Here is a 23,300-nt window from a genome sequence, read left to right on the forward strand (position 1 = left end):
GAGATTATGATCAGCGGGCAGAAGAGACACTAATCTGATTATCAGTTCCCTAGCAACAGATTCCGCTTCATGGGCAGCGTTGTCTCCAGTCGCCAGCATCGTCCCTCTAGATATTCCATTTACTAAATCATAGGTGTCTATTTAGCGCAGAACGCCAGCTGTAAGACTGGGCAAAACAAAGCAAGCGGGATCTGTGCCCCAGTGCGGGGGAAATTCCTCTCTTCTACATGTGACCTTTCACTAGTCTGGTCGCGGAGTCTACTGTGCTCGCCCTTAGGCCATGCTCCCACGTAACAGAAATACTGCAAATTTTCTAAGAAAAGTGGATATGACATCATGAAATTCATGTGAACTGTGCGATTAATAATGTGCATTTTTTTTGGTCCATCTTTCTTTCTGCATAGACTGTATGGGGAGCCCAATAAATGCATATTAAAAGTGGCCATTTTTAGGCTGTGTGCCCACATTGCGTTTTTTAAGCGTTTCCGCAGCACTTTTAGACGCGCGTTTCTGCTGCGGAAACGCTTAAGAAAAGCATCCAATGTAATCATAATGGAATCCGTACATGTTGTTCAAATGGTGCGTTTTTTTTTCCGCTGCGGAAACGCTTAGCAGAAAAAAACGCAGCATGTTCATTAATTTTGCAGAAACGCACGCGTTTCCACATACATTCAATTGTATTGCAAAAACGCATATGAAAACGCATGCAAAAACGCTTAACAAAAGGGTCAAAAACGCTTACAAAAGCGCTTCATAAAACGCATGCGTTTTCCCGGGAAGAGGGTGTGCGATTCCGCTCAGGAATATTCTGCACGAAAAACACTACGTGGGCACATAGCCTTCATCTTATTTTATTACTGCTGCTCCCCAGAGTTCCACTTATTTTTTCTTTTGTTTGTAATCGAATGGTGGATTTGAAAAACAAAGATATGGGCTTTGTTATATAGTGCTGCTTTTCGTGATCTTTACACGTCTCTGCCTTGTTGCCCTGCGAGCCACGCCCTCTTGTAAAGACACGCCCTAGAGGATCCTGTGAGCCACGCCCTCTTGTAAAGACACACCCTAGAGGATCCTGTGAGCCATGCCCTCTTGTAAAGACACGCCCTAGAGGATGCTGTGAGCAGCACACCCATTGATATAAACCATAAAATTTGCACTAATTACGGAGGCTCGTATCTCTGGAATTGTATGGTGGATTTGAAAAACCAACGAACAAGGATTTACTAAGGGGCGCAGCGGGAATAATATAAGACAAAACTGAAAAAACTGCTCACATCTGACCTTGTGACCGGTCATCGATGTCTGATCAGCCAGGGTCCGACACTTGTGGTGTTGGTTGGCTGGAAATGCTGCATCTTCTGACAGTGGCCACGGCTGGGTACTGCACGTCTGCCTCCTATTCATATCAACACGAGACAGGTGTGCTGTACACAGCCGACACTATCAGAAGATGGAGCAACTCCGAAATTGAGCATTTCAGCCCTCTGGCACTGATGATAGCCCCCGATCAGACATTGGTGACCTGTCCTAAGGATAGGCCAATCACTGGACTTATTGGCTCTGTTGGTGTACAGTTTTGTGACTGGCTGCAGCCCTATAGATTTGCAGATGAGCAACAAAGACTAGAACAGTGGAGGACAGACACTGCTGGACCGCGAGAGCCTTGCTAAAAGCTCAGTTTATTATATTAGCAGTCTCCAAGTACATGTAGTAAGAAAAATGAAAACTAAAAAACCCAGAACTATATTTGATAGAGTTCCAAATTCCCCATATGAATAATGAAAATATTTTGTCTACCCTGGGCAGCACGGTGGCTCAGTGGTTAGCCCTGGGTTCGAACCCACCAAGGACAACATCTGCAAGGAGTTTGCAGAGCTCAGAATTCGGTGCCCTGTGAAACCCAAGCCCACACCACTGATTGGAAGTTTTCTGTTAATATACACAGAAAGCGGCCAATCAGTGGTGGGGGCGGAGTTAGGCAGAGCTCCGCACTCAGCAAGTTGATTTGCATCAGAAAAAATGATTTTTATCAAAATTACAGCAAGCAACCCAGTAAGTGATACATCGTTGGAATTAGGGTCTCTGCCTCTACATTATGCTACTCTCAAATGGGGTAGGAAAAAAAACCTGGTGACAGATTCCCTTTAACAATATTGATGGCAAAACCTATCTGACACAATATGTAGCCTTGACCTGTAATTAGGATGAGGGACAAGGAGTCTTTAATTGGATATCCTTCTCCAGTGGGAGTAGTGGTGCTGGTTACTATTGGTAGTGGACATCCAAATCTAAGAACATGAGTCAGATATTTTGCACTTGTTTTCCTTAAATTAGAAGCATTCCTGTTTCAGTAGTCATTATTATATGTCAGGCTCATGTTGGAGGAGTACGTGAGTCACTAATTTAATGTTCTTGTGTTGTGGTCTTTGTCAGTACTGGCTACGTGATGGCTGATCTCCGACTATATAAATCTGGCACTGGAAGAGAGCAATGTGAAATTACTAAACTCCGCAAATGTCAAGATGAAAATATAGCATGGGCCAAAATGCACAAACACATATGTAGGATGCCTGCGTTTGGCACCAGTGCAGACATTGCTTCCCTCTCTACACTAGTCACATCCCGAGACCTGGAGCCATGTATACAGTACTAACAGATCAGGACTGCAATCTATAAACTGCATATTTTAGGCTTTTGACAACGGAGTGACCCAAAACAGTTTGCATTTATCTGATGTCAGATGCAACTCAATATCCAACAAGTCTGTGCTCCCCTCCTGGAGGTTTGAGGACCTCATGTTACTCCCCAACTTCTGCCATTCCAGTTTTCTGCTACAATTGATAAAGTATGTTTTTCACAAGGTAACTGGATGCACACAATCACATTTTCCAGTAAAGGGGTTGTCCAGGCTTAGGACACAATCTGCGGTCACATTATGTGACTGTAAACTGTTGAATCGTGCTTGACCGCAAAATGGAATGGCTCACAAATAAATGTATCCAGGTGTTAGAATGGCCAAGTCAAAGTCCAGACCTGAATCCAATCGAGAATCTGTGGAAAGAGCTGAAAACTGCTGTTCACAAACGATCTCCATCAAACCTCACTGAGATCTACAGCTGAGGCGGGACAGTCTGTCCACAGGTCAACAATCAGTCGTACATTGCACAAATCTGGCCTTTATGGAAGATTGGCAAGAAGAAAACCTTTTCTAAAAGATATCCATAAAAAGTGTCAAAGTTTGCAACAAGCCACCTGGGAGACACACCAAACATGTGGAAGAAGGTGCTCTGGTCAGATGAAACCAAAATTGAACTTTTTGGCAACAACGCCAAACAATATGTTTGGCGTAAAGGCAACACAGCTCATCACCCTGAACACACCATCCCCACTGTCAAACATGGTGGTGGCAGCATCATGGTATGGGCCTGCTTTTCTTCAGCAGGGACAGTGAAGATGGTTAAAATTGATGGGAAGATGGATGGAGCCAAATACAGGACCATTCTTGAAGAAAACCTGTTGGAGTCTGCAAAAGACCTGAGACTGGGATGGAGATTTTTCTTCCAATAAGACAATGATCCCAAACATAAAGCAAAATCTACAATGGAATGGTTCACAAATAAACGTATCCAGGTGTTAGAATGGCCAAGTCAAAGTCTAGACCTGAATCCAAAAGAGAATCTGTGGAAAGAGCTGAAAACTGCTGTTCACAAATGATCTCCATCAAACCTTACTGAGCTCGAGCTGTTTGCCTAGGAAGAATGGGCAAGAATTTCAGTCTCTCGATGTACAAAACTGATAGAGACATAACCCAAGCGACTTGCAGCTGTAATCGCAGCAAGAGGTGGCGCAACAAAGTATTAGTTAAAGGAGCCGAATAATTTTGCACGCCCCACTTTTCAGTTTTTGTATTTCCACAAAAATTTAAAATAATCAAAAAATTTTTTTCAACTTCAATTGTGTCCCACTTGTTGTTGATTCTTCACCAAAAATTTACATTTGGTATCTTTACGGTGTGTGCACACTGTGCGGATTTTGCTGCAGATCCGCAAGCAATGTACAGTACTATGTTAGGCAATGGCTTTTAAAAAACGCTGTGCACATGCTGCGGATATTTCAGCGCGGATTTGCTGCCGTTTTAAATCCGCAGCATGTCAATTCTTTCAGTGGATTCCGCAGCGGTGTGACACCTGTTCCATTGTCCAGGTGTCAAAATGCAGGGGCAAACCGCAAGCAATTCTGCAGGTAGAATCATAGAATCGTAGAGTTGGAAGGGACCTCCTGGGCCATCTGGTCCAACCCCCTGCTCAAAGCAGGATTCGCTAAATCATCCCAGTCAGATGTCTGTCCAGCCTCTGTTTGAAGACTTCCATTGAAGGAGAACTCACCACTTCTCGTGGCAGCCTGTTCCACTCATTGATCACTCTAACTGTCAAAAAGTTTTTTCTAATATCTAATCTGTGTCTCTTCCCATTCAGTTTCATCCCATTGCTTCTAGTCTTTCCTTGTGCAAATGAGAATAAAGTTGATCCTTCTACAATGTGACAGCCCTTTAGATATTTGTAGACAGCTATTAAGTCTCCTCTCAGTCTTCTCTTTTGCAAACTAAACATTCCCAAATCCTGCAACCTTTCCTCATAAGACAGGGTTTGCAGACCGGTCACCATTCTGGTCGCTCTTTTCTGAACTTGCTCCAGTTTGTTGATGTCTTTTTTAAAATGTGGTGCCCAAAACTGGACACAATATTCCAGATGAGGTCTGACCAAAGAGGAGTAGAGGGAAATAATGACTTCACGTGATCTAGACTGTATGCTTCTGTTAATACATCCTAGAATTGCATTTGCCTTTTTTGCTGCTGCATCACACTGTTGACTCATATTCAGTCTGTGATCTATTAGTATACCCAAGTCTTTTTCACATGTGCTGTCACTTAGCCCTATTCCTCCCATTCTATATATGCTTTTTCCATTTTTATTGCCCAGATGTAGTACTTTGCATTTCTCCCTGTTAAAAACCATTCTGTTAGTTGCTGCCCACTTCTCCAGTTTATTTAAATCTTTTTGAATCCTCTCTCTCTCTTCTCTAGTATTAGCTATCCCTCCTAGCTTTGTGTCATCAGCAAATTTAATCAGTTTACCCTCAATTCCTTCATCTAAATCGTTGATAAAGATGTTGAACAATACAGGGCCCAGGACAGAGCCCTGTGGTACCCCACTTGAGACATTCTTCCAACTGGATGTGCAGCCATTTACGACCACTCTTTGGGTCCGATCACTAAGCCAGTTATGAATCCACCTAACAGTTGCCTTGTCCATTCCATACTTAATCATTTTTTCAATAAGGATTGTATGAGAGACTTTGTCAAATGCTTTGCTGAAGTCAAGATATACTATATCTACAGCATTTCCTTGATCCACCCAATCAGTGATACCATCATAGAAGGAAATTAAGTTAGTCTGACATGACTTATTAGTTACAAACCCATGCTGACTCTGTTTAATCACTTCATTCTTATCCAGGTATTGACATACATGTTGTTTAATAATTTGTTCAAAGATCTTTCCTGGTATAGAAGTCAGACTCACCGGCCTATAGTTGCCTGGGTCCACCTTCTTCCCCTTTTTGAAGATAGGAACAACATTTGCTCTTCTCCAGTCTTCTGGCACTTCTCCTGTTCTCCAAGAATTTTCAAAGATTATAGAGAGGGGTTCAAAAATTTCTTCTGCTATCTCCTTCAGTACTCTGGGGTGTAATTCATCTGGACCTGGAGACTTGAATTCATTTAGGCTAGCTAAGTGTTTCCTCACTATCTTTCTGTTTATAGATATCCTGGATTCTTCTATTCCCTTAATAGGACAGTGAATAACAGTTGATGTTACATTTCCTTTCTGAGAGAAAACAGATGCAAAATAGGAATTTAAAAGTTCAGCCTTCTCAACATCCTGTCTTACCATTTCATCATTTTCATCCTGTAAAAATCCTATAGCATCTTTGACTTTTGTTTTACTTTTGACATATCCCCAAAATCCTTTATTATTGCTTTTGACATCTCTTGCAAGCCTCAATTCATTTTCAGCTTTAGCTAATCTGATTTGTGCACTGCAGGTTCTGCAGACAGCATTATATTCTTCTTTAGATATGCCTCCCTCTTTCCATTTTATAAACATTTTTTTCTTCCTTTTTAGCATGTGCTTAAGTTCTGTGTTCATCCATCCTGGTTTCCTTAACTGCTTCCTATTCTTCCCTCTTTTCGGAATTGTTAACAACTGTGCTTTGAGAATTTCATTTTTCAAGATTTCCCATCCTTCCTGGACATTTTTGTCTTTAAGGATATCCAGCCATTGGATCCCTCCAATTCTCTTTCTGAATCCCTTAAAATCTGCCTTTCTGAAATCTAACCTTGACGTCTGAGTCTTCACAGGTCTTCCGCCTCTAGTTATCCAAAATTCTAAAATAGCATGGTCGCTACCTCCTAGGGTCCCAGCCACTTTTACCTCCTCAACCATTTCCTCCCTGTTTATAAGGATTAGATCCAAGGTAGCAGTTCCCCTTGTTTTCTCCCTTACCTTTTGGAAGATAAAGTTGTCAGCAAGAGAGGATAAGAATTTCCTTGACCTGTTAGTTTTGCCTGAGAGAGATTCCCAACAAATGTCTGGATAGTTGAAATCTCCCATGACAACTATGTCATATTTTTTGGAGAACTTGGCCATTTGATGCATAAAGAGTCCATCCATAGCTTCAGCTTGCACAGGCGGCCTGTAGTAAATGCCTACAATGGTGTCCTTTCCATTGTTCTGTCCTTGTATTCTTACCCAAACAGTTTCCACAGAACTCCCAGTCTCTGAAGCTTCAATCTCTGTGCAGATATACGCGTTTCTAACATACAATGCGACACCCCCTCCTCGTTTATCAAGTCTGTTTCTTGCAAATAAGTTGTATCCTTCTAGTCTTGTATTCCAATCATGTGTATTGTCCCACCAAGTTTCAGTGATTCCAATGACATCATATTTCTTTTCCTGTGTTAGTAGTTCCAATTCTCCTTGTTTGTTGCCCATGCTTTGTGCATTAGTATAGAAACATTTTAGTTTGTGATTGGTTTCTCTTTCTCCAATATTTTTATTAATTAGATTCTTTCGTCTTTGTTCTTCCTTTCCACTTCTAATAGCAGAGTTCTCGATAGCATTTGTCAGGTGTATGGCTTTTTCTGGTCTTTTGCTTCCCTTCCCATGTTGTTCTAGTTTAAAGCTCTCCTTACAAGTGTAGCAAGGCGACTTCCAAATACCTGCTTTCCAGTCTTCGTAAGGTGCACCCCATCTCTAGCAAGTAGTCCATCGTATAAGTAGTTCACTCCGTGATCCAGAAATCCAAATCGTTGCTGACGGCACCATCGACGTAGCCAGTTGTTCACCTGCAGAATCTTATTCCACCTCCTTGTTCCATGGCCATCCACTGGGAGGATGGAAGAGAAGACCACCTGCGCTCCCAGTTCTTTCACTTTCTTGCCTAAGTCTTCAAAGTCTCTGCAGATGGTTTCCAGGTCGTTTCTTGCAGTGTCATTTGTCCCCACATGTAGTAGCAGGAATGGGTAGTCATCTGTAGGTCTGAAGAGTCCTGATATCCTGTCAGACACATCTTTAATTTTTGCACCTGGAAGACAACACATTTCTCTTGAAGTGATATCTGGTCTGCAGATAGCGGCCTCTGTTCCTCTCAACAGGGAATCCCCCATGACCACCACTCTCCGTTTCTTCTTCACAACATTTTTCTTTCTCCATCCAGGAGGACTCTGAAGGCGTACAAGGTTGCTGCTTGTTGGCAAAGTCTTACCCTGATGTATTTCTTCATCGTTTTCCTGCGTGAGAGCCTGGTACTGGTTTCTGAGCAGTATGGGTGCTGACTGCCTCCTGATCCTCCTGCTTCTCTGGGTCACATGTCTCCAATCCTCTGTTTCTTCAGGTGCACTTCGAATTTCTTCTCTTTCTGTAACATGAAGAGATAATTCTGCTCTGTCCAAGAACTCTTCACCTTCCTTAATGATCTTCAACGTAGCTAACCTCTCTTCGAGATTTTGCAACTTTTCCTCCAACAGGGACACAAGCTTGCATTTGTGGCATGTGAAGTTTGGCTTTTCCACTGGTAAGTCTGTGAACATGTAACAAGAAATGCAGCTCACCAAATGGCTCCTGGCCTCTTCCATCTTGAGATTTCTTAAAAACGATGAAAGACGAGCCCCTATCGGCGCGCGGTTTTTCCGATTTCCTCTTTTCAGCTGCAACGGCCAAAACCCAGTGATCGTTGAGCTCGCGGAGACTCTTCACTTATCCCAGAAGGCACTGGGAATATGCAAATGATCTCCTCAAGACTCTTCCCCTGGTTTTCCGATTTCCTCTTTTCAGCTGCAACGGCCAAAACCCAGTGATCGTTGAGCTCGCGGAGACTCTTCACTTATCCCAGAAGGCACTGGGAATATGCAAATGATCTCCTCAAGACTCTTCCCCTGGTTTTCCGATTTCCTCTTTTCAGCTGCAACGGCCAAAACCCAGTGATCGTTGAGCTCGCGGAGACTCTTCACTTATCCCAGAAGGCACTGGGAATATGCAAATGATCTCCTCAAGACTCTTCCCCTGGTTTTACCTGTGGACTTACCTGCAAATCCGCAGCTCAATCCGCACTGTGTGCACTCACTCTTATGTTTGAAGCATGATATGTGGGAAAAGGTTGAAAATTTCCAGGGAGCTGAATACCTTCGCAAGGCACTGTACATACTCAGTAGTGACCAGTGCTGTGGGGTCATAGCTGAGATGAATCTGTGCTGCACTTTATGTACATGCTCAGTAGTGACCAGTGCTGTGGAGTCATAGCTGAGATGAATCTGTGCTGCACTTTATGTACATGCTCAGTAGTGACCAGTGCTGTGGTGTCATAGCTGAGATGAATCTGTGCTGCACTTTATGCACATGCTCAGTAGTGACCACTGCTGTGGAGTCATAGCTGAGATGAATCTGTGCTGCACTTTATGTACATGCTCAGTAGTGACCACTGCTGTGGGGTCATAGCGGAGATGAATCTGTGCTGCACTATATGGACATGCTCAGTAGTGACCAGTGCTGTGGAGTCATAGCTGAGATGAATCTGTGCTGCACTTTATGTACATGCTCAGTAGTGACCAGTGCTGTGGGGTCATAGCTGAGATGAATCTATGCTGCACTTTATGGACATGCTCAGTAGTGACCAGTGCTGTGGAGTCATAGCTGAGATGAATCTATGCTGCACTTTATGTACATGCTCAGTAGTGACCAGTGCTGTGGGGTCCTAGCTGAGATGAATCTGTGCTGCACTTTATGGACATGCTCAGTAGTGACCAGTGCTGTGGAGTCATAGTGGAGATGAATCTGTGCTGCACTTTATGTACATGCTCAGGAGTGACCAGTGCTGTGGTGTCAGAGTCAGGAAAATGTCAGAGGTTTGGCTTTCCAACTCCACAAACCTGGCGATAACATGACCACATGTATGTAATTTGCGTACTTGTTATGATATACATGCATTCATGACTCTGGAGGACTACATTGCAGCAGGTTTACAAGTTCCCTAATGAAGATCTCCTCCTAATGATTTTTGTCAAGAATGCAGCAAGCAGCCGAGTATGTGACACATCACTGTAATCAGGGTCTCTGCCCCTACACTAAGCTGCTCTCAAATTGTGTAAAAAAAAACCCGGCGACAGATTCTCTTTAAGAACAAGGGGCCTGTGACATATGGAGAAAAGAGGCTATTTGTAATCCAGAGGGGAATTTGAGTCCATGTAGTGAGTTGCTCTAAGATGTAAATGCTGATAGGGGAACATTTTGCAGCAGGGTTTGGGGATGGAGTCCTGGATGATATTGGCTCCAGAAATATAACTGTGGTACTGGTTGCATTTAAAGGGAATCTGTCACCTATTTTTTTCGTCTATAAGCTGTGGCCACCGCCATTAAGGGCTTATCTACAGCATTCTGTAATGCTGTAGATAAGTCCCCGATGTAACCTGAAAGAGAAGAAAAACAAGTTAGATTATACTCACCCAGGGGCAGTCCGGGTACGATGGGTGTCATGGTCCGGCGCCTCCCATCTTCATGTGATGCCTTCCTCTTCTTTGCTTCCCATCGCAGCTCCTGCGCAGGCGTAATTCTCTGCCCTGTTGAAGGCAGAGCAAAGTACTGTAGTGCGCAGGTGCCTGGCCTCTATGACCTTTCCCGACGCCTGCACACTGCAGTACTTTGCTCTGCCCTCAACAGGGCAGATAAAGTATGCCTGTGTGGAGCCGCGACTGGAAGCAAAGAAGAGGATGTCATCGCATGGAGATGGGAGGCGCCGGACTGGACCGCGACACCCATCGGACCCGGACCGCCCTTGGGTGAGTATAATCTAACTGGTTTTCTTTCAGGTTACATCGGGGGCTTATCTACAGCATTACAGAATGCTGTAGATAAGCCCCTAACGGCGGTGGCCGCAGCTTAGGCTAGTTTCACACTAGAGTTTATTCCACGCAGCGCATGGCGCCGCTAAGCCCCGCCCCCTGCCAGCTCCCTGCCCGCCCCATCCGGTCATCGCCGCCTACTATCGCACATGGACGCTTGCGATCTGCGCACCTTATCTTTAGCATAGGGTGCGCAGATCGTGCGCTGGCCGTGCGCTAGTAGGATTGTGGCGTGCGCTGCGCACTTTTGAAGGTGCGTCGAGCACGCCGAAATGCAACATGCTGCGTTCGGCGCACACGGGCGCACCTTCAAAAGTGCGCAGCGCACGCCAAAATCCTACTAGCGCACGGCCAGCGCACCCTATGCTAAAGATAGGGTGCGCAGATCGCAAGCGTCCATGTGCGATAGTAGGCGGCGATGACCGGATGGGACGGGCAGGGAGCCGGCAGGGGGTGGGGCTTAGTGGCGCTGTGTGGAATAAACGCTAGTGTGAAACTAGCCTTATAGATGAAAAAATAGGTGACAGATTCCCTTTCACTGCACTAATGGTGAAATTTAGGAAGAAAATATTGACGTGTGTTATTCTTCTAACTCTGTGGGTAAATTGTTCAATTTTTCAATACTGTATTAATATCACACTAAATACACTGTAAGATGACAAATGATGGCTTGGCTGCACTTTATGGAACATCTGCTGCTTCTGGAGATTACTATTTTTGGAACTCCTAATTACTAAAAATCCTTGGCATTGCATCATTTTCATGTACACTGTAAGGTAGCGCCCATGTTGGGGAGGGGATACTCGCTTGGTAGCCGATTTAACCAGGTCCGGCACAGGTTTTTCAACATAAATCAGTCCATGTGGTTTATTAGGCAGCATAAACCGCAACAGGCTTATATCAAACAGCATAATGTTCATGACAGGGCTCCGCTCTGTTAAACCTGTGGTCACACAGGCTGTGCTATGTCTGGTACGCAGGCTCTCGCCTAAAACCCAGTTAGCTCACCCTGTCTGGGTTACCTTCTTAGTTGTTTTCTCATTCAGGACATCCATTCCTTCCTGGGGACTGTCCCACACAAACAGACCAATATACACAGGCCTCACCAGGTCCGCGGCCTCAGCATGTGCTGTTCAGGAGGGCAGCAGCCCCTCTAGAATGTTGACCTGCCGGGACCTTCTACACGTGCTCCAATCAGCTCCAGGCACTCTCTCTCATCTGACCTACCCTGGTCACCTTATATGGTCTGTAGCCACGCCCACCGGATCACATGGCTATGACCTCATCGCAGGTCCTATTTCAGACACCCAGCCACACTCATATATACAGGCTTATTATGGGCATTTAGACATACGCCCCTGGGTGGGTTTGTAGGTGACTGGTCCCACCCGCCACCTGGAAAAGCTCTCCCTGACGCATTGTAACAGAAACGTAAGCAGTACCTCTGCTGATTAACACTCGAGCCTCCATCCCAAGGCCACCCACCTTGAGATACATAATGGTCATTCATCATCCTACTCCCATTACCACAATGGATATGCCTGTATGCCCGTCCTGGGACACCCACACAGCACCCCCTAGCAGACACAGTGTTCACTACACCACAACACATATCACGACGATTCAGTGGAAACAGTCAGTGGTGGTAAGGTGCCGATCCCATCATATCTTGCCAATGGCTTATTCATCTCTGCTTCTAACTGCTTGCTCATGTCTATCAGTGATGAATTGGCGCCTTTTCTGTACATGTTTTATATGGAACTACTGCTCTCATCTGCGTCTTTGTGTGTTTATCCTGAAGGGTCCAGTCCCGTTATGGGTACTTTTTTTTTTTTTTTTTTTTTTATACATCTCTATATTTTAATCTGTTTTCGGAATGAATATCACCTGCTTCGTATCAAAAATGAAACACTATATGCATATTCTCCATTTTCCTCTGAATTTACCCTCTGTGCAGTGCTGTTCTTCCTTTTTTATGAAGAATTTATACAGCATATTCTTCTACCAATTCTAAATTATACAAGTATCTCAAAATATAGAACAAAAGCCTCATTTGAATATTTTACCTAAACTTATTGTCATTTTTCTATTTTGTGGTCTTTACCTTAAAGAAGCACTACTCCTTCATCAGTTTTATCCTTTTAATATATTGCAGTCATCATATTACACAGCACTATGTACTTCCAATTGCTCATTTTACCTTCCTACCCAGCTAATTCTTCTTTTCTCTGCTCTATGTACGACAGGAAGTCTCTTGTCCTTGCATTTGTCATTCCCCTCCTCCCCCTACCAGGGACTTGTAAGGTTTTAACTACAACTAACGAGTGGCTAATTAATTTAGCAGCTTCATGATTTTCGAACCCTTTAGCGATTTAAAAAACAAGTAACAAAAGACTGAACATATGCATAGCAATGTCATTCTTACATTACCGTCCATTACGCTTTTTCTGCAGCGTTTGCCCGTAGGCTAAAACCACACAAACAGGTTCAGTATCAGTTTTTCAAGCATTTCTATGGACCAAAGTCAGAAGTGGATCCGAAATATTTACCATTACACACTGTTACCAAGGTTTTGTCCCTCGGACAATTTTGAGTGTTCCTGACAGATTTTTTTTCATGCTAATTTCAGAAATGACTTCAGATCACGTAAGGTTTTCGAGAAATGATACAAAACATTATAATATTTTGTTATAATTCAGAAAAAGTTCATATGAGTTTTTAAAAACAGTATATTCTGAATTTTCCACTGAAATAACATAAATCGCTGATCTACACATATGCAAGAACATATTATGCGAATTCCGTGCAGGCGCAATTAATCATTCGGCTGACCGTGTACGGAGCATACCATATCTCCTGGGCAGGGGAGGAATCCATAGACAATACTGACATACTTAGAGCATGGCTGAATGGATCATGACCTTCAATGCCGTTCGCTGTCCCAATGATAAGAAGAGAGCAGAGAGATCATGTAAAAGATTGCTACTTCTACCTAACAAATGTAAGAGGATATTGAGCAAAGAACAAGAAATCAATAGAATATCCAAATCTTCCATCAGCCATAAGACCAGTGCCACACGATGTAAGTCTGTGTTCCAAAGCCGCCCAAAGTATGGACAATGGAGAACGATGAAGATGAACTAACAATGTCAGTGAAAAAGGAAACTGCAGCAGACCCAGACTTTGAGCCTTCTACATCTAATCCACATCTGTTCAGTCAAGCTGATCTGAGTGACTTGGTCAGAGATTTGAAATTGTCAAAGAAGCAGGCAGAATTATTGGGATCAAGGCTACAAGAACGGAATCTCTTATTACCAGGAACAAGAGTTTCTGTTTTTTGCAGTCGTCAAGAAGACCTTAATCAATTTTTAAACCATGTCGACGGTTTAACCTTTTTGCAATGACGTCTTGGGGTAGTTTGGTGCTCTTGGATGCAAACATGACCCAAAAGAATGGCGACTGTTCATTAACTCATCAATTTTAAGTCTAAAGGCTGCTTTACTACACAACGGAAATATCTATAATTCTATACCTATTGGACATGCCATACACATAAAAGAAACGTATGAGAATATGGCGTTACTGTTGACTCACATAAATTATAACTGGAACATACATGGTGAGCTAAAAGTTATTGCACTTATTCTTGGACTGCAGCTTGGATATACCAAGTATTGTTGTTTTATTTGTGAGTGACAGTCATGCACGAGAAATGCACTATTTCAGAATGGACTGGTCACGCCGCGAAAAACTGGTTGCTGGACAGAAGAATGTTAAACATAATCCTCTCGTTTATCCAGGAAATATTTCTCCCTCCTTTGTATATTAATCTTGGGCTTATGAAGAATTTTGTCAAAGCAATGAACAAAGAATCGGAAGCCTTTTCTTACTTGTGACAGAAATTTCCAAGAATAAGTGATGAAAGATTAAAGAAGGTGTTTTTATTGGCCCACAGATCAGAGATATAATGAAAGACAGTAGCTTTGATGGTCTTTTGCAAGGTGCTGAACAAGTGGCATGGAGAGCCTTTAAAGATGTGACCTTCAACTTACTTGGCAACAGCAGGGCACCGAACTTTGAACAACTCGTGGACAACATGCTCACAGCATATCATTTGATGAAATGCAATATGTCACTGAAAATGCATTTTCTACATTCTCACTTGGACTTTTTTCCAGCCAATCTTGGTACCGTTAGCGATGAACACAGTGAAAGATTTCACCAAGACATTGCGCTGTTGGAGAAAAGGTACCAGGGAAAGTTAAGTACGTCAATGCTGACTGACTGCTGCTGGAATCTTATTCCAGAAGCATCTGACGCGGATTATAAATGGAAGTCGTCTGCAAAACACTTTTGAACATTTGCTTTTGCTACTTACATTGATGCACATGTATGTAGTGTCTCGGACGTCATAATGTAGACTATAAACTGTTTCTTAAAAACCTTACTTGATACAGACTTTTGGAGCACATATTCGTGTTCAGCATATCAAAATCTATAAGATACAATAACATTTTATCAGGGGACAAGAACTTCCCTGAAATTTGTTGCGCAGTGTTATTTGTCAATCTACTTCAGACTTTGGCTCTGTAGTGGCATGTGTGATTACAGCGTTATTGGTAAAGAGCTTTCTTAAAGGTGAATTACCATGTTAGTAAGAGATGGCATATCGATTATCCCGACACTTAATGATCGCTCATAAAGAGTCAATGGTATCATCAAGCCTTCTCCCAAAGCTTGTCTTCATTGGGTGTGGAAATTTGGTAATGCTAAAACAAAGTTTCTTCGAGAAGAACACTTTACCCCCTCCAAGCTCAGGACAAGCTTTTACAGATGACTAATAACTGAAATTCTAGAATACCCTTACAAATCCCCAGTTACCCAATGTGCGGCCCGTGAGTCATTCCAAGAGGCCAATTACGGCTCCTCTGCAGATTTACTGTACATTCAGGGCACTGATTGCCGGAATAGATATTATCCTCACGGGGAGGATTAATGTGAATATAACTTCCTGTGTGCACAGACCTCTATAATTGGAGTATTATTCTATGGAGACTTTCTGTAATTGTGATTTAACAGCATGCTTCCTAAAATGTAAATATTTGAAATGTGATGAGGAATAAATTCGACTGGATATCAAAGTCTGCTAAGAATTCACATGGTGAATATCGGGAATATTCTACAATGATTACATACATTGAGGCTATGTGCCCATGTTGCGGAATTGCCGTGGAAATTTCTGCGGGAATTCCGCAACTCCCTGCAGCCGTAAATAAGCTAGAATTCTGCATGCGTAATTCCCGTGATAAACTAGAGTTTTGCAAGCATAATTAGCTTGCAGAATTGCTAGCGTTTTCCAAGTGATCTGTAGCATCGCTTGGAAAACTGATTGACAGGTTGATCACACTCGTCAAACATAGTGTTTGACAATTGTGACCAACTTACTATTGAGGCTGCCTATGCAGCATCAGTAGTAAAAAGATATAAAGTTAAAAATAATTTTTAAAAAATCGTGCTATTCTCACCTTCCGGCATCCCCAGGCCTCAGCAATGGTCCCGGTAAGTCCCGTTCCCAGCAATGCCTTGCGACAATGACCTTTGATGACGTAGCATCTCGCGAGACCGCTGCGTCATCAAAGGTCATTGTCGCAAGGCATCGCTGAGGCCTGGGGATGCTGCGTGGGACGCCGGAAGGTGAGAATATCACCATTTTTTATTTGCATTCTATTTTTTTACAGGGATATGGTACTCAGGGCCTGGAGGACAGTCTCCTCTCCTCCAGACCGTGAGTACCATCCGCACATTTTCCGCTTACTTTGCGCATGGTGGGCATAGCCACATGCGGAAAGTAAACGGAACAATGCATTACTATATGTGTGGAATTCCCGCGATTCCGCACAAAGAATGAGCCTGCTGCGTATTTTTCCGCGATGCGATTTTGCCGCGGAAAAATACGCAGCATTAGCACAGCATGTGCGGAATGCCATTGAATACAATGGGTTGCTTATTTTATGCGTTTTTGCAGCGGCAAAAACGCAAAAATCAGCGGGAATTCCGGACGTGTGCACATAGCCTGAGAATGACAAATTTCCTCATTCTGGGAACATAGCCAAATGGTAGCTCGTCCCTTCCCAAAAACTGGACTAAGGGGCACAACTTTTGGCTTTACATCATTCTGTGCAGCGGACACCCTCCCAATATTACTGACATTCTTGTTACGACAGTCGGGTATTTCTCCTGCAGAGAACGGAGGGCTGTCATGGTTCAGTGCAGTGGTCATGCTCTTGGTCCGTGTATAAATCACAATAGCCAAACTTATAGCCTCATAGCATATATAACACGTCCCTCACACTGAGCAATGCCAGCCCTGCGAGAAGCATGAGAATTGTGTATTCGAAGTCCTGTACTAAAGGCGTTTTGTTTGTTTGTTTTTTTACCTGGTTTCTAGTGCAAGTTCTGTTCCAAAATCTACATGAAAAAATTCTTTGAATACCCTTTGCATAAGCTTCCTACTAAGTTCAATTTGGAAAAACACATATAGTAAAAATGATGCTGTTTTTATTTCACGTGGAAAAAGCAACACGCCAAACCGCATACCAAATTTTACTTAGGTATATTTTTTTAAGGTGTTTTTTTTTTTTTTTTTTTTACCACGATTTGTCAGCCAGAAAAATCCAAGTAAAAACAATAGAAGGGGCTGTCATTTGCAAAATATGCGCCATTTGCCTCCTATAGACGCTATATTACCTCATTCTGCCCCCAGCAGTAGATAGTGTAACAGGGTCGGACACATTATCTTTATCAGATGTGTTGGCGGTATGACTTCGTGGCACTTGCTGTTACAATCTGCAAAATATGGTATTTAAGACGCACCCCAAATTTTGAGGAGAAAAATGGGAAAAAAACTTTTTTTTTTGTTTCTTTAGTAAAATGGTGGTGCTTCTTATAATCCATGTGTCTTATTGCTTAGGCCTGTTTCACACTTCAGTTTTTCACAATCAGTCAAGATCCGCCGATTTGCCCAAAAAAACGGATCCGCCATTTTTATTTGCGGATCCGTTTTTTTCCTCATTGACTTTCATTATCGGCGGATTTTGACTGATGATCGTCCGTATTTGTGCGGATCCGCCAAAATTGTGGCGTCCGCTGAGATCACCGAACGGACCATGCAACGCTTTTTTGCTGTCCGGATCCGCATTTTCCCCTTTTAACCCTGAAGCAAATGTCGCTGCTGGATGAAAATTCTCTCTCTCCTTACCGCTCCAGCGAGATCCCGCCCGCGACATGACAGCTGCTCCCGCGAGTGCCCGCGGCATCCCGATGACAGCTCCCACGTCAGTATGCCCGCTCCCAAAGAACACTACATCGCCAGTATTTTTTTTTCTTTTTTCCCAGGCGCGGTTCCTTTAAATTTTCACCTTCGCCGGATCCGTCCATCCGCCAATCCGATGACACACGTTCCTGTCAGTCCGCTTGCGGATCCGTTTTCCGCTATTTTGGCGGATTTAGACTGACCAGGAAAATGGATGTGTGAAACAGGCCTTACTGGGGGTGGTGGCTGCGGTGAAGCGAAGTCCCAGGGTCACTGCTGGAGGTGGCAAGATTGGAGCGCTGCTGCAGGCTGGGATGAGGGGGTGTTTGGATGTGCGGCACGCCACTGTGGGCGTCTCCGATGCTGCTGTGGGGTCTCTGCCTATATTTTGTGAAAGGCCAGAGCCCCCACAGTTCTATGGCTTCCTGTGCGGTGGACTCCGGGAAAATGGCTGCCTGGGGGGCAGCAGCACATGCGCCAATGGTTATGTCCGCACTAAGATCTTTTTTTTTTTTTTTTTTAAACCATGTTCACTAAATGCCAAAACTGACCTGTCATTATGGTTCTCCAGGTCATTGACACCAAACATGTCTAGGTAGGTTCTTTTTTTATTTAAGTGGTAAAAATAAATCCAAACTTTGGTTAAAAAAAATTATAAAATGGTGCCATTTTTCGATACCGTAGTGTCTCCACTTTTCATGATCTTGGGCTGGGTCAGGGCTTATTTTTGTGCACCAAGCTGACGATTTTATTGATTCCATTTTGTTGCAGATACAATCATTTCATCGCCCGTTATTGCATTTTATTGCAATGTAGCGTCGACCAAAAAAAAAACATTCTGATATTTTAATTTTTTTTTCTCGGTATGTCGTTTAGTGATTGGGTTAATTCTTTTTTTATATTGATCAGGGGCGATTCTGGAACCGGCGATACCAAATATATATTTTTTTATTTTATTTTGAAAGGGGGGATGATTTGAACGTTTATATATTTATATCTTTTTACTTTTTGCATGCTTCAATAGTTTCTATGGAAGACTAGAAGCTGCAGTTGTCTGATCGGCTCTGCTACATACAGGTGATGATCAGATTGCCTGTATGTAGCAGAAATGCTCACTTGCTATGAGCTCTGAACACCAGTCGACACTCATAGCAATCCTGCTATGACAACCATAGAGGTCTGCTGGAGACCTCTGGTTGTCATGCCAACCCCGCGATTCCACCCGCGGCTGTTAGAGGCACATGTCAGCTGTTCAAAACAGCCGACGTGTCGGAAAACATGTGGGCTCTGCGCTGGAGCCCACATCAAAGGAATGGATTCCGACGTGGGCATACTATTACGCCCGACGTGGGAAAGGGAAAGAGCTAGTTGGACCCAAAAACCACTGCCAATCCTACTGCTAGTTTGTAAAAGACTTTTTTTTTTTTCTTCAAGCAGTGGCACAGGCTAAAGTCTGCATCTTGCAAGAAAACCATAATTTTTATGCAGAACACTGCTCCATCGCAAGCATCAAAGTCTCTACTGTTTGCCAGCTGTTTCTTGGCCCAGTCTTGACATTTCATCTTCTGTGCCTTGATGACTGGTGGTTTCAGCCTCCTTTACCTTGGTCATGTCTTTGGGCACTCCAGGGAGGTTGGAGTTATGGAGTATGGAAGCACTGCAGGACAATTGGTTCCTGGTTGCATCATGTTTTTGATTTGTCTCAAATCTTTGGCAGTTATTATGTCTTTTTCTCTCCACATGTTTTTTACAACCCTGTTGACTATTTGCAACAAAACTTTCATAGTTCTGTGATCACATCCCAATATCATAGCAGTACTGCATCCCTCTATAAGAATTTTTTACTTTTATGTCAGTTAAATCTTTTTGCCCCATTTTTCTCTGAAAAACATGCTGCCTACTAATTCTGCGCACCTTGATAAAGGGCATTGTATCCTTAGGCCTCACCCCCCCTCATTACACAAATACACATCACCTGACGTGCTACATCCAATAAGCACAGGAAGCCAGGCCACAGCTTTATTATTTTTTTTTTTTATTCTTGATTTACTTAGTTCTCCCCTAAGTTTTTCCTTTGCCCCTTATACCTTCTTGTTCCTAAATGAAAACTTACAGTAGTTATCACCTGAATCGCAAGGTTTTAAAACTTTTCATTTTTCCTGGTTCTGCAGAACTCTAACTGTAAGGCCGGGATCACACATGCGAGAAACTCGGATGAGTCTCACTCTCACATCTTAATACCAGACAATGCTGCCGGCACTGGGATCGGAGTGTGCGGCTGCATAGCAATACATGCAGCCGCATGCTCCGCTCCTGAGCGCTAGCGGCAGTGCCGGATATTAAAGGGAAGGTGCCATCCAAAAATTTTTTTTTCAGCAATTGAAAAAATGTAAAGAATTAATGTTTACAATTTTCTTAAATATCATTTGTTTTTAATTTTTTAAAATATGAAAAATTTTAAAAAGTTTGGCATTTCCACTTGTTAACACTAGGGGGAGCAGCAACTGAAATTTGGCACAAAAACCTAGTGTACAACTAGCTCACATTACTGCCCTGCAGTAATTATGGGCGGAATCTGCTGACATGGGTGTGGTGTCACTCCTCTCCTCCCCTTCTGGGTGTTTGCTAAGGGAAAAGAGAGGATGACATCTAGGAACACAGTGAGCAGCCATTTTGATGGGGCCTGCAAAGTTACTGACTCTCTTTGCATGTAAAGTCTGGATCAGAACAGGCCATCAATCAGCCGAAATGTTTCCTGGATTTCTGTGGAGCAGACAAGCAGACGGTCCATCCATGTGTATAAAACACAGCGCTCTATGTACAATCCCTGGCACCGAACAGGGTGCCCCCCATAGACCAGCACACTGATCTCCTGAAATACTCTGTGCTGCTGTCACCCTGCTCCTTCCACCATATATCAGGCCCTGTTGCCTCGCTTTCACACATCGCCAGGACAGGATCTGAGGAGAGGAATGGGGTCTTCGGTCACCGAGGATAGCAGGATGCAAGGATTCTGGGAGCAGGGTGACAGCAGCACAGAGTATTTCAGGAGTGCAGTGTGCTGGTCTATGGGGGGGCACAGAGGGAGATATATGGGGGAGGAGCAGGGTGACAGCACCACAGAAATCCAGGAAACATTTTTGCTGATTGATGGCCTGTTCTGATCCAGACTTTCCATACAAAAACCCCATTCCCCTCCTCAGATCCTGTCTTGGCGATGTGTGAAAGCGAGGCGACAGGCGCAGTCCGGGGTGATGCTGGGAAGCAGGATGGGGGAAATGTAGCCATATAGTAATGATAAAAATGAGACCCCTCTCTTCAGCTGCTTCACCAGCCCTCCCCTGACTGCACCTAACTATTACCCCTGACCCGTGTGCAGGTGCTCAGCCATAACCACCCTACAATGGTTCCCCATTTAGCAGATAATACTGCCATAGGGTTCTCAAATAATACTGCCATATACTTCACACATAATGCCGCCATATAGATCATACACAATACCACCATGTAGATCAAACACAAAACCAGCAGGGTGACAGCAGCACAGAGTATTTCAGCAGACAGTATCACACAGGATAGGATTAGATACACAGCTCAGCACACAGTATCACACAGGAGAGGATTAGATACACGGCTCCGCAGTCAGTATCACACAGGATAGGTTTAGATACACGGCCCAGCAGACTGTATCACAGAGGATAGGATTAGATACACGGCTCCGAAGTCAGTATCACACAGGAGAGGATTAGATACACAGCTCCGCAGTCAGTATCACACAGGATAGGATTAGATGTCCAGCAGATGGCCAAGTGTTTTGCAGGGGCAGCAGCTGGTCGGGTGTTTTGGAAAGAGCAGCTCGGTCTCCAGGAGCTGGTCCTGTATCCTCTCCTGCAGCTGGTATGTGCAGAGTGAACATCCAAGCCCTGTTATGCTGGAACAATACAGCATCCAGGGCTTGCAATAGAGTGCAAATGGAGCTAAAAGGAAAGCACTGGGCTCTAACAAAATGGCGCCTGGCCACACCTACAGCTGTGAATTGAGCTGTGCACAGAGGCGTGCCCAGTTCACATCTGCTGCAATGATACAGATACGGGTGGGAGCCGACTCTTGTCTCTTATGCCCAGGGACTGCCATAAATGAGCATGGAAAGTGTCGTTCAGCAGCCAGAGAGGTAAGATGGCAGCCCCCAGTGGCTGCATTAATACAGTAAAAAAAAAAAAACATACACACCACTGAGTCAAGCTTAGGGGACAATATCTTTTTATACTATTTTCTTTTTTACATTAAATTATGAAAAAACACGGCACCTTCTGATATTAAGATGTGAGACTCGTCCGAGTTTCTTGGATGTGTGATCCCGGTCTTACAGTTAGGCTATGTGCACACGCTGCGGATTCACCAGCGGAGTTTTCCGTGCGGATCCGCCGGTAAATTGACCTGCGGATTGGCCTGCGGTTTTCCCCTGCAGTTTGACACCTGGACAATGGATTAGGTGGCAAACCGCAGCAGAATCCGCAGAAAGAATTGACATGTCAATTCTTTCTGCGGATTAAAAAACGCAGCTTTCCGCAGTGAAAAACACGCAGCATGTGCACAGCGAATTGTAAATCACATAGACTTACATTGTACTGTACACTGTCTGCGGATCCGCAGAGGCCAAGCAGCAGAATCCGCAGCGTGTGCACATACCCTTAGAGTTCTGCAGAACCAGGAAAAATGAAAAGTTTTAAAACCTTGTGATTCAGGTGATAACTACTGTAGGTTTTCATTTAGGAACAAGAAGGTATAAGGGGCAAAGGAAAAACTTAGGGGAGAACTAAGTAAATCAAGAATAAAAAAAACAAAGCTGTGGCCCAGCTTTCTGTGCAGGCAATCTAAATGGATTACAAGAAACTATTCCACTGGGACCTGTGGACGGAAGTCTTGTTACTAGGAGATGCTTCTTTTATGTGGCCAGATGCAGATAAACTCTCATTCTTGGTGGTGGTTTCCCATGATATACTGAGAGAAATTATATTTACCATTGACCTTTCTTTCTAACTTAACATTTTCAATAATCAATCCCGTCCCTCGGATCCTGATGTCGGAGAGAGGATACTAGACTTACATGTACTTAAGTATTGCGATATTAACCCCTTACCTACAATTGACGTAATATTCCGTCCATGTGACCATGGACCTAATTACCATGGACGGAATATTACGTCATCGCGATCAGCGGCGCCCACTTGGTGAGCGCCGCTGATCGCGGCCGAGTGTCAGCTAATTATCATAGCTGACACCCGGCACAATGTGTCAGGGGCGGTCACGGACCGCCCCCGACACGTTAACCCCTTGCACACCGCGATCAAACGCGATCGCGGTGTACCGGGGGTTAAAGGGAAGCATCGGCAGGGAGGGGGCTCCCTCCGTGCTTCCCTGAGCCCCCCACGGCAGCGCAATGTGCAGCGCTGCTGCGGGGGGCTCCTTTCCTCCAGGCCCCCGAATCCAAGATGGCGACGGGGGCCTTCGGGGGCCAGAGGAAGCTGGCTTCCT

The 23,300-nt window shown here is 44.0% G+C and overlaps 1 protein-coding gene across 2 annotated transcripts in view; it reads right to left on the reverse strand.

Moving 5' to 3' along the window:
• Nucleotides 1–23,300, reverse strand: part of LARP6 (La ribonucleoprotein 6, translational regulator) — a 62,211-nt gene that overhangs the window by 22,915 nt on the left and 15,996 nt on the right. Inside the window, exon 1 of one of the 2 annotated variants that reach the window (XM_073586945.1) lies at nt 11,476–11,620. The exons of the other annotated variant lie outside the window; for it this stretch is intronic. Within the exon in view, the coding sequence (XP_073443046.1) occupies nt 11,476–11,495 (20 nt within the window). The 5' untranslated portion in view covers nt 11,496–11,620. Of the gene's footprint in view, nt 1–11,475; nt 11,621–23,300 lie in introns of those variants that run through there. 2 annotated transcript variants of the gene reach the window in all.

This window comes from Dendrobates tinctorius, unplaced genomic scaffold (genome assembly GCF_039654945.1).
Source record: "Dendrobates tinctorius isolate UK_male_01 unplaced genomic scaffold, ASM3965494v1 ptg000097l, whole genome shotgun sequence".
Classification (NCBI taxonomy): Eukaryota; Metazoa; Chordata; class Amphibia; order Anura; family Dendrobatidae; genus Dendrobates; species Dendrobates tinctorius.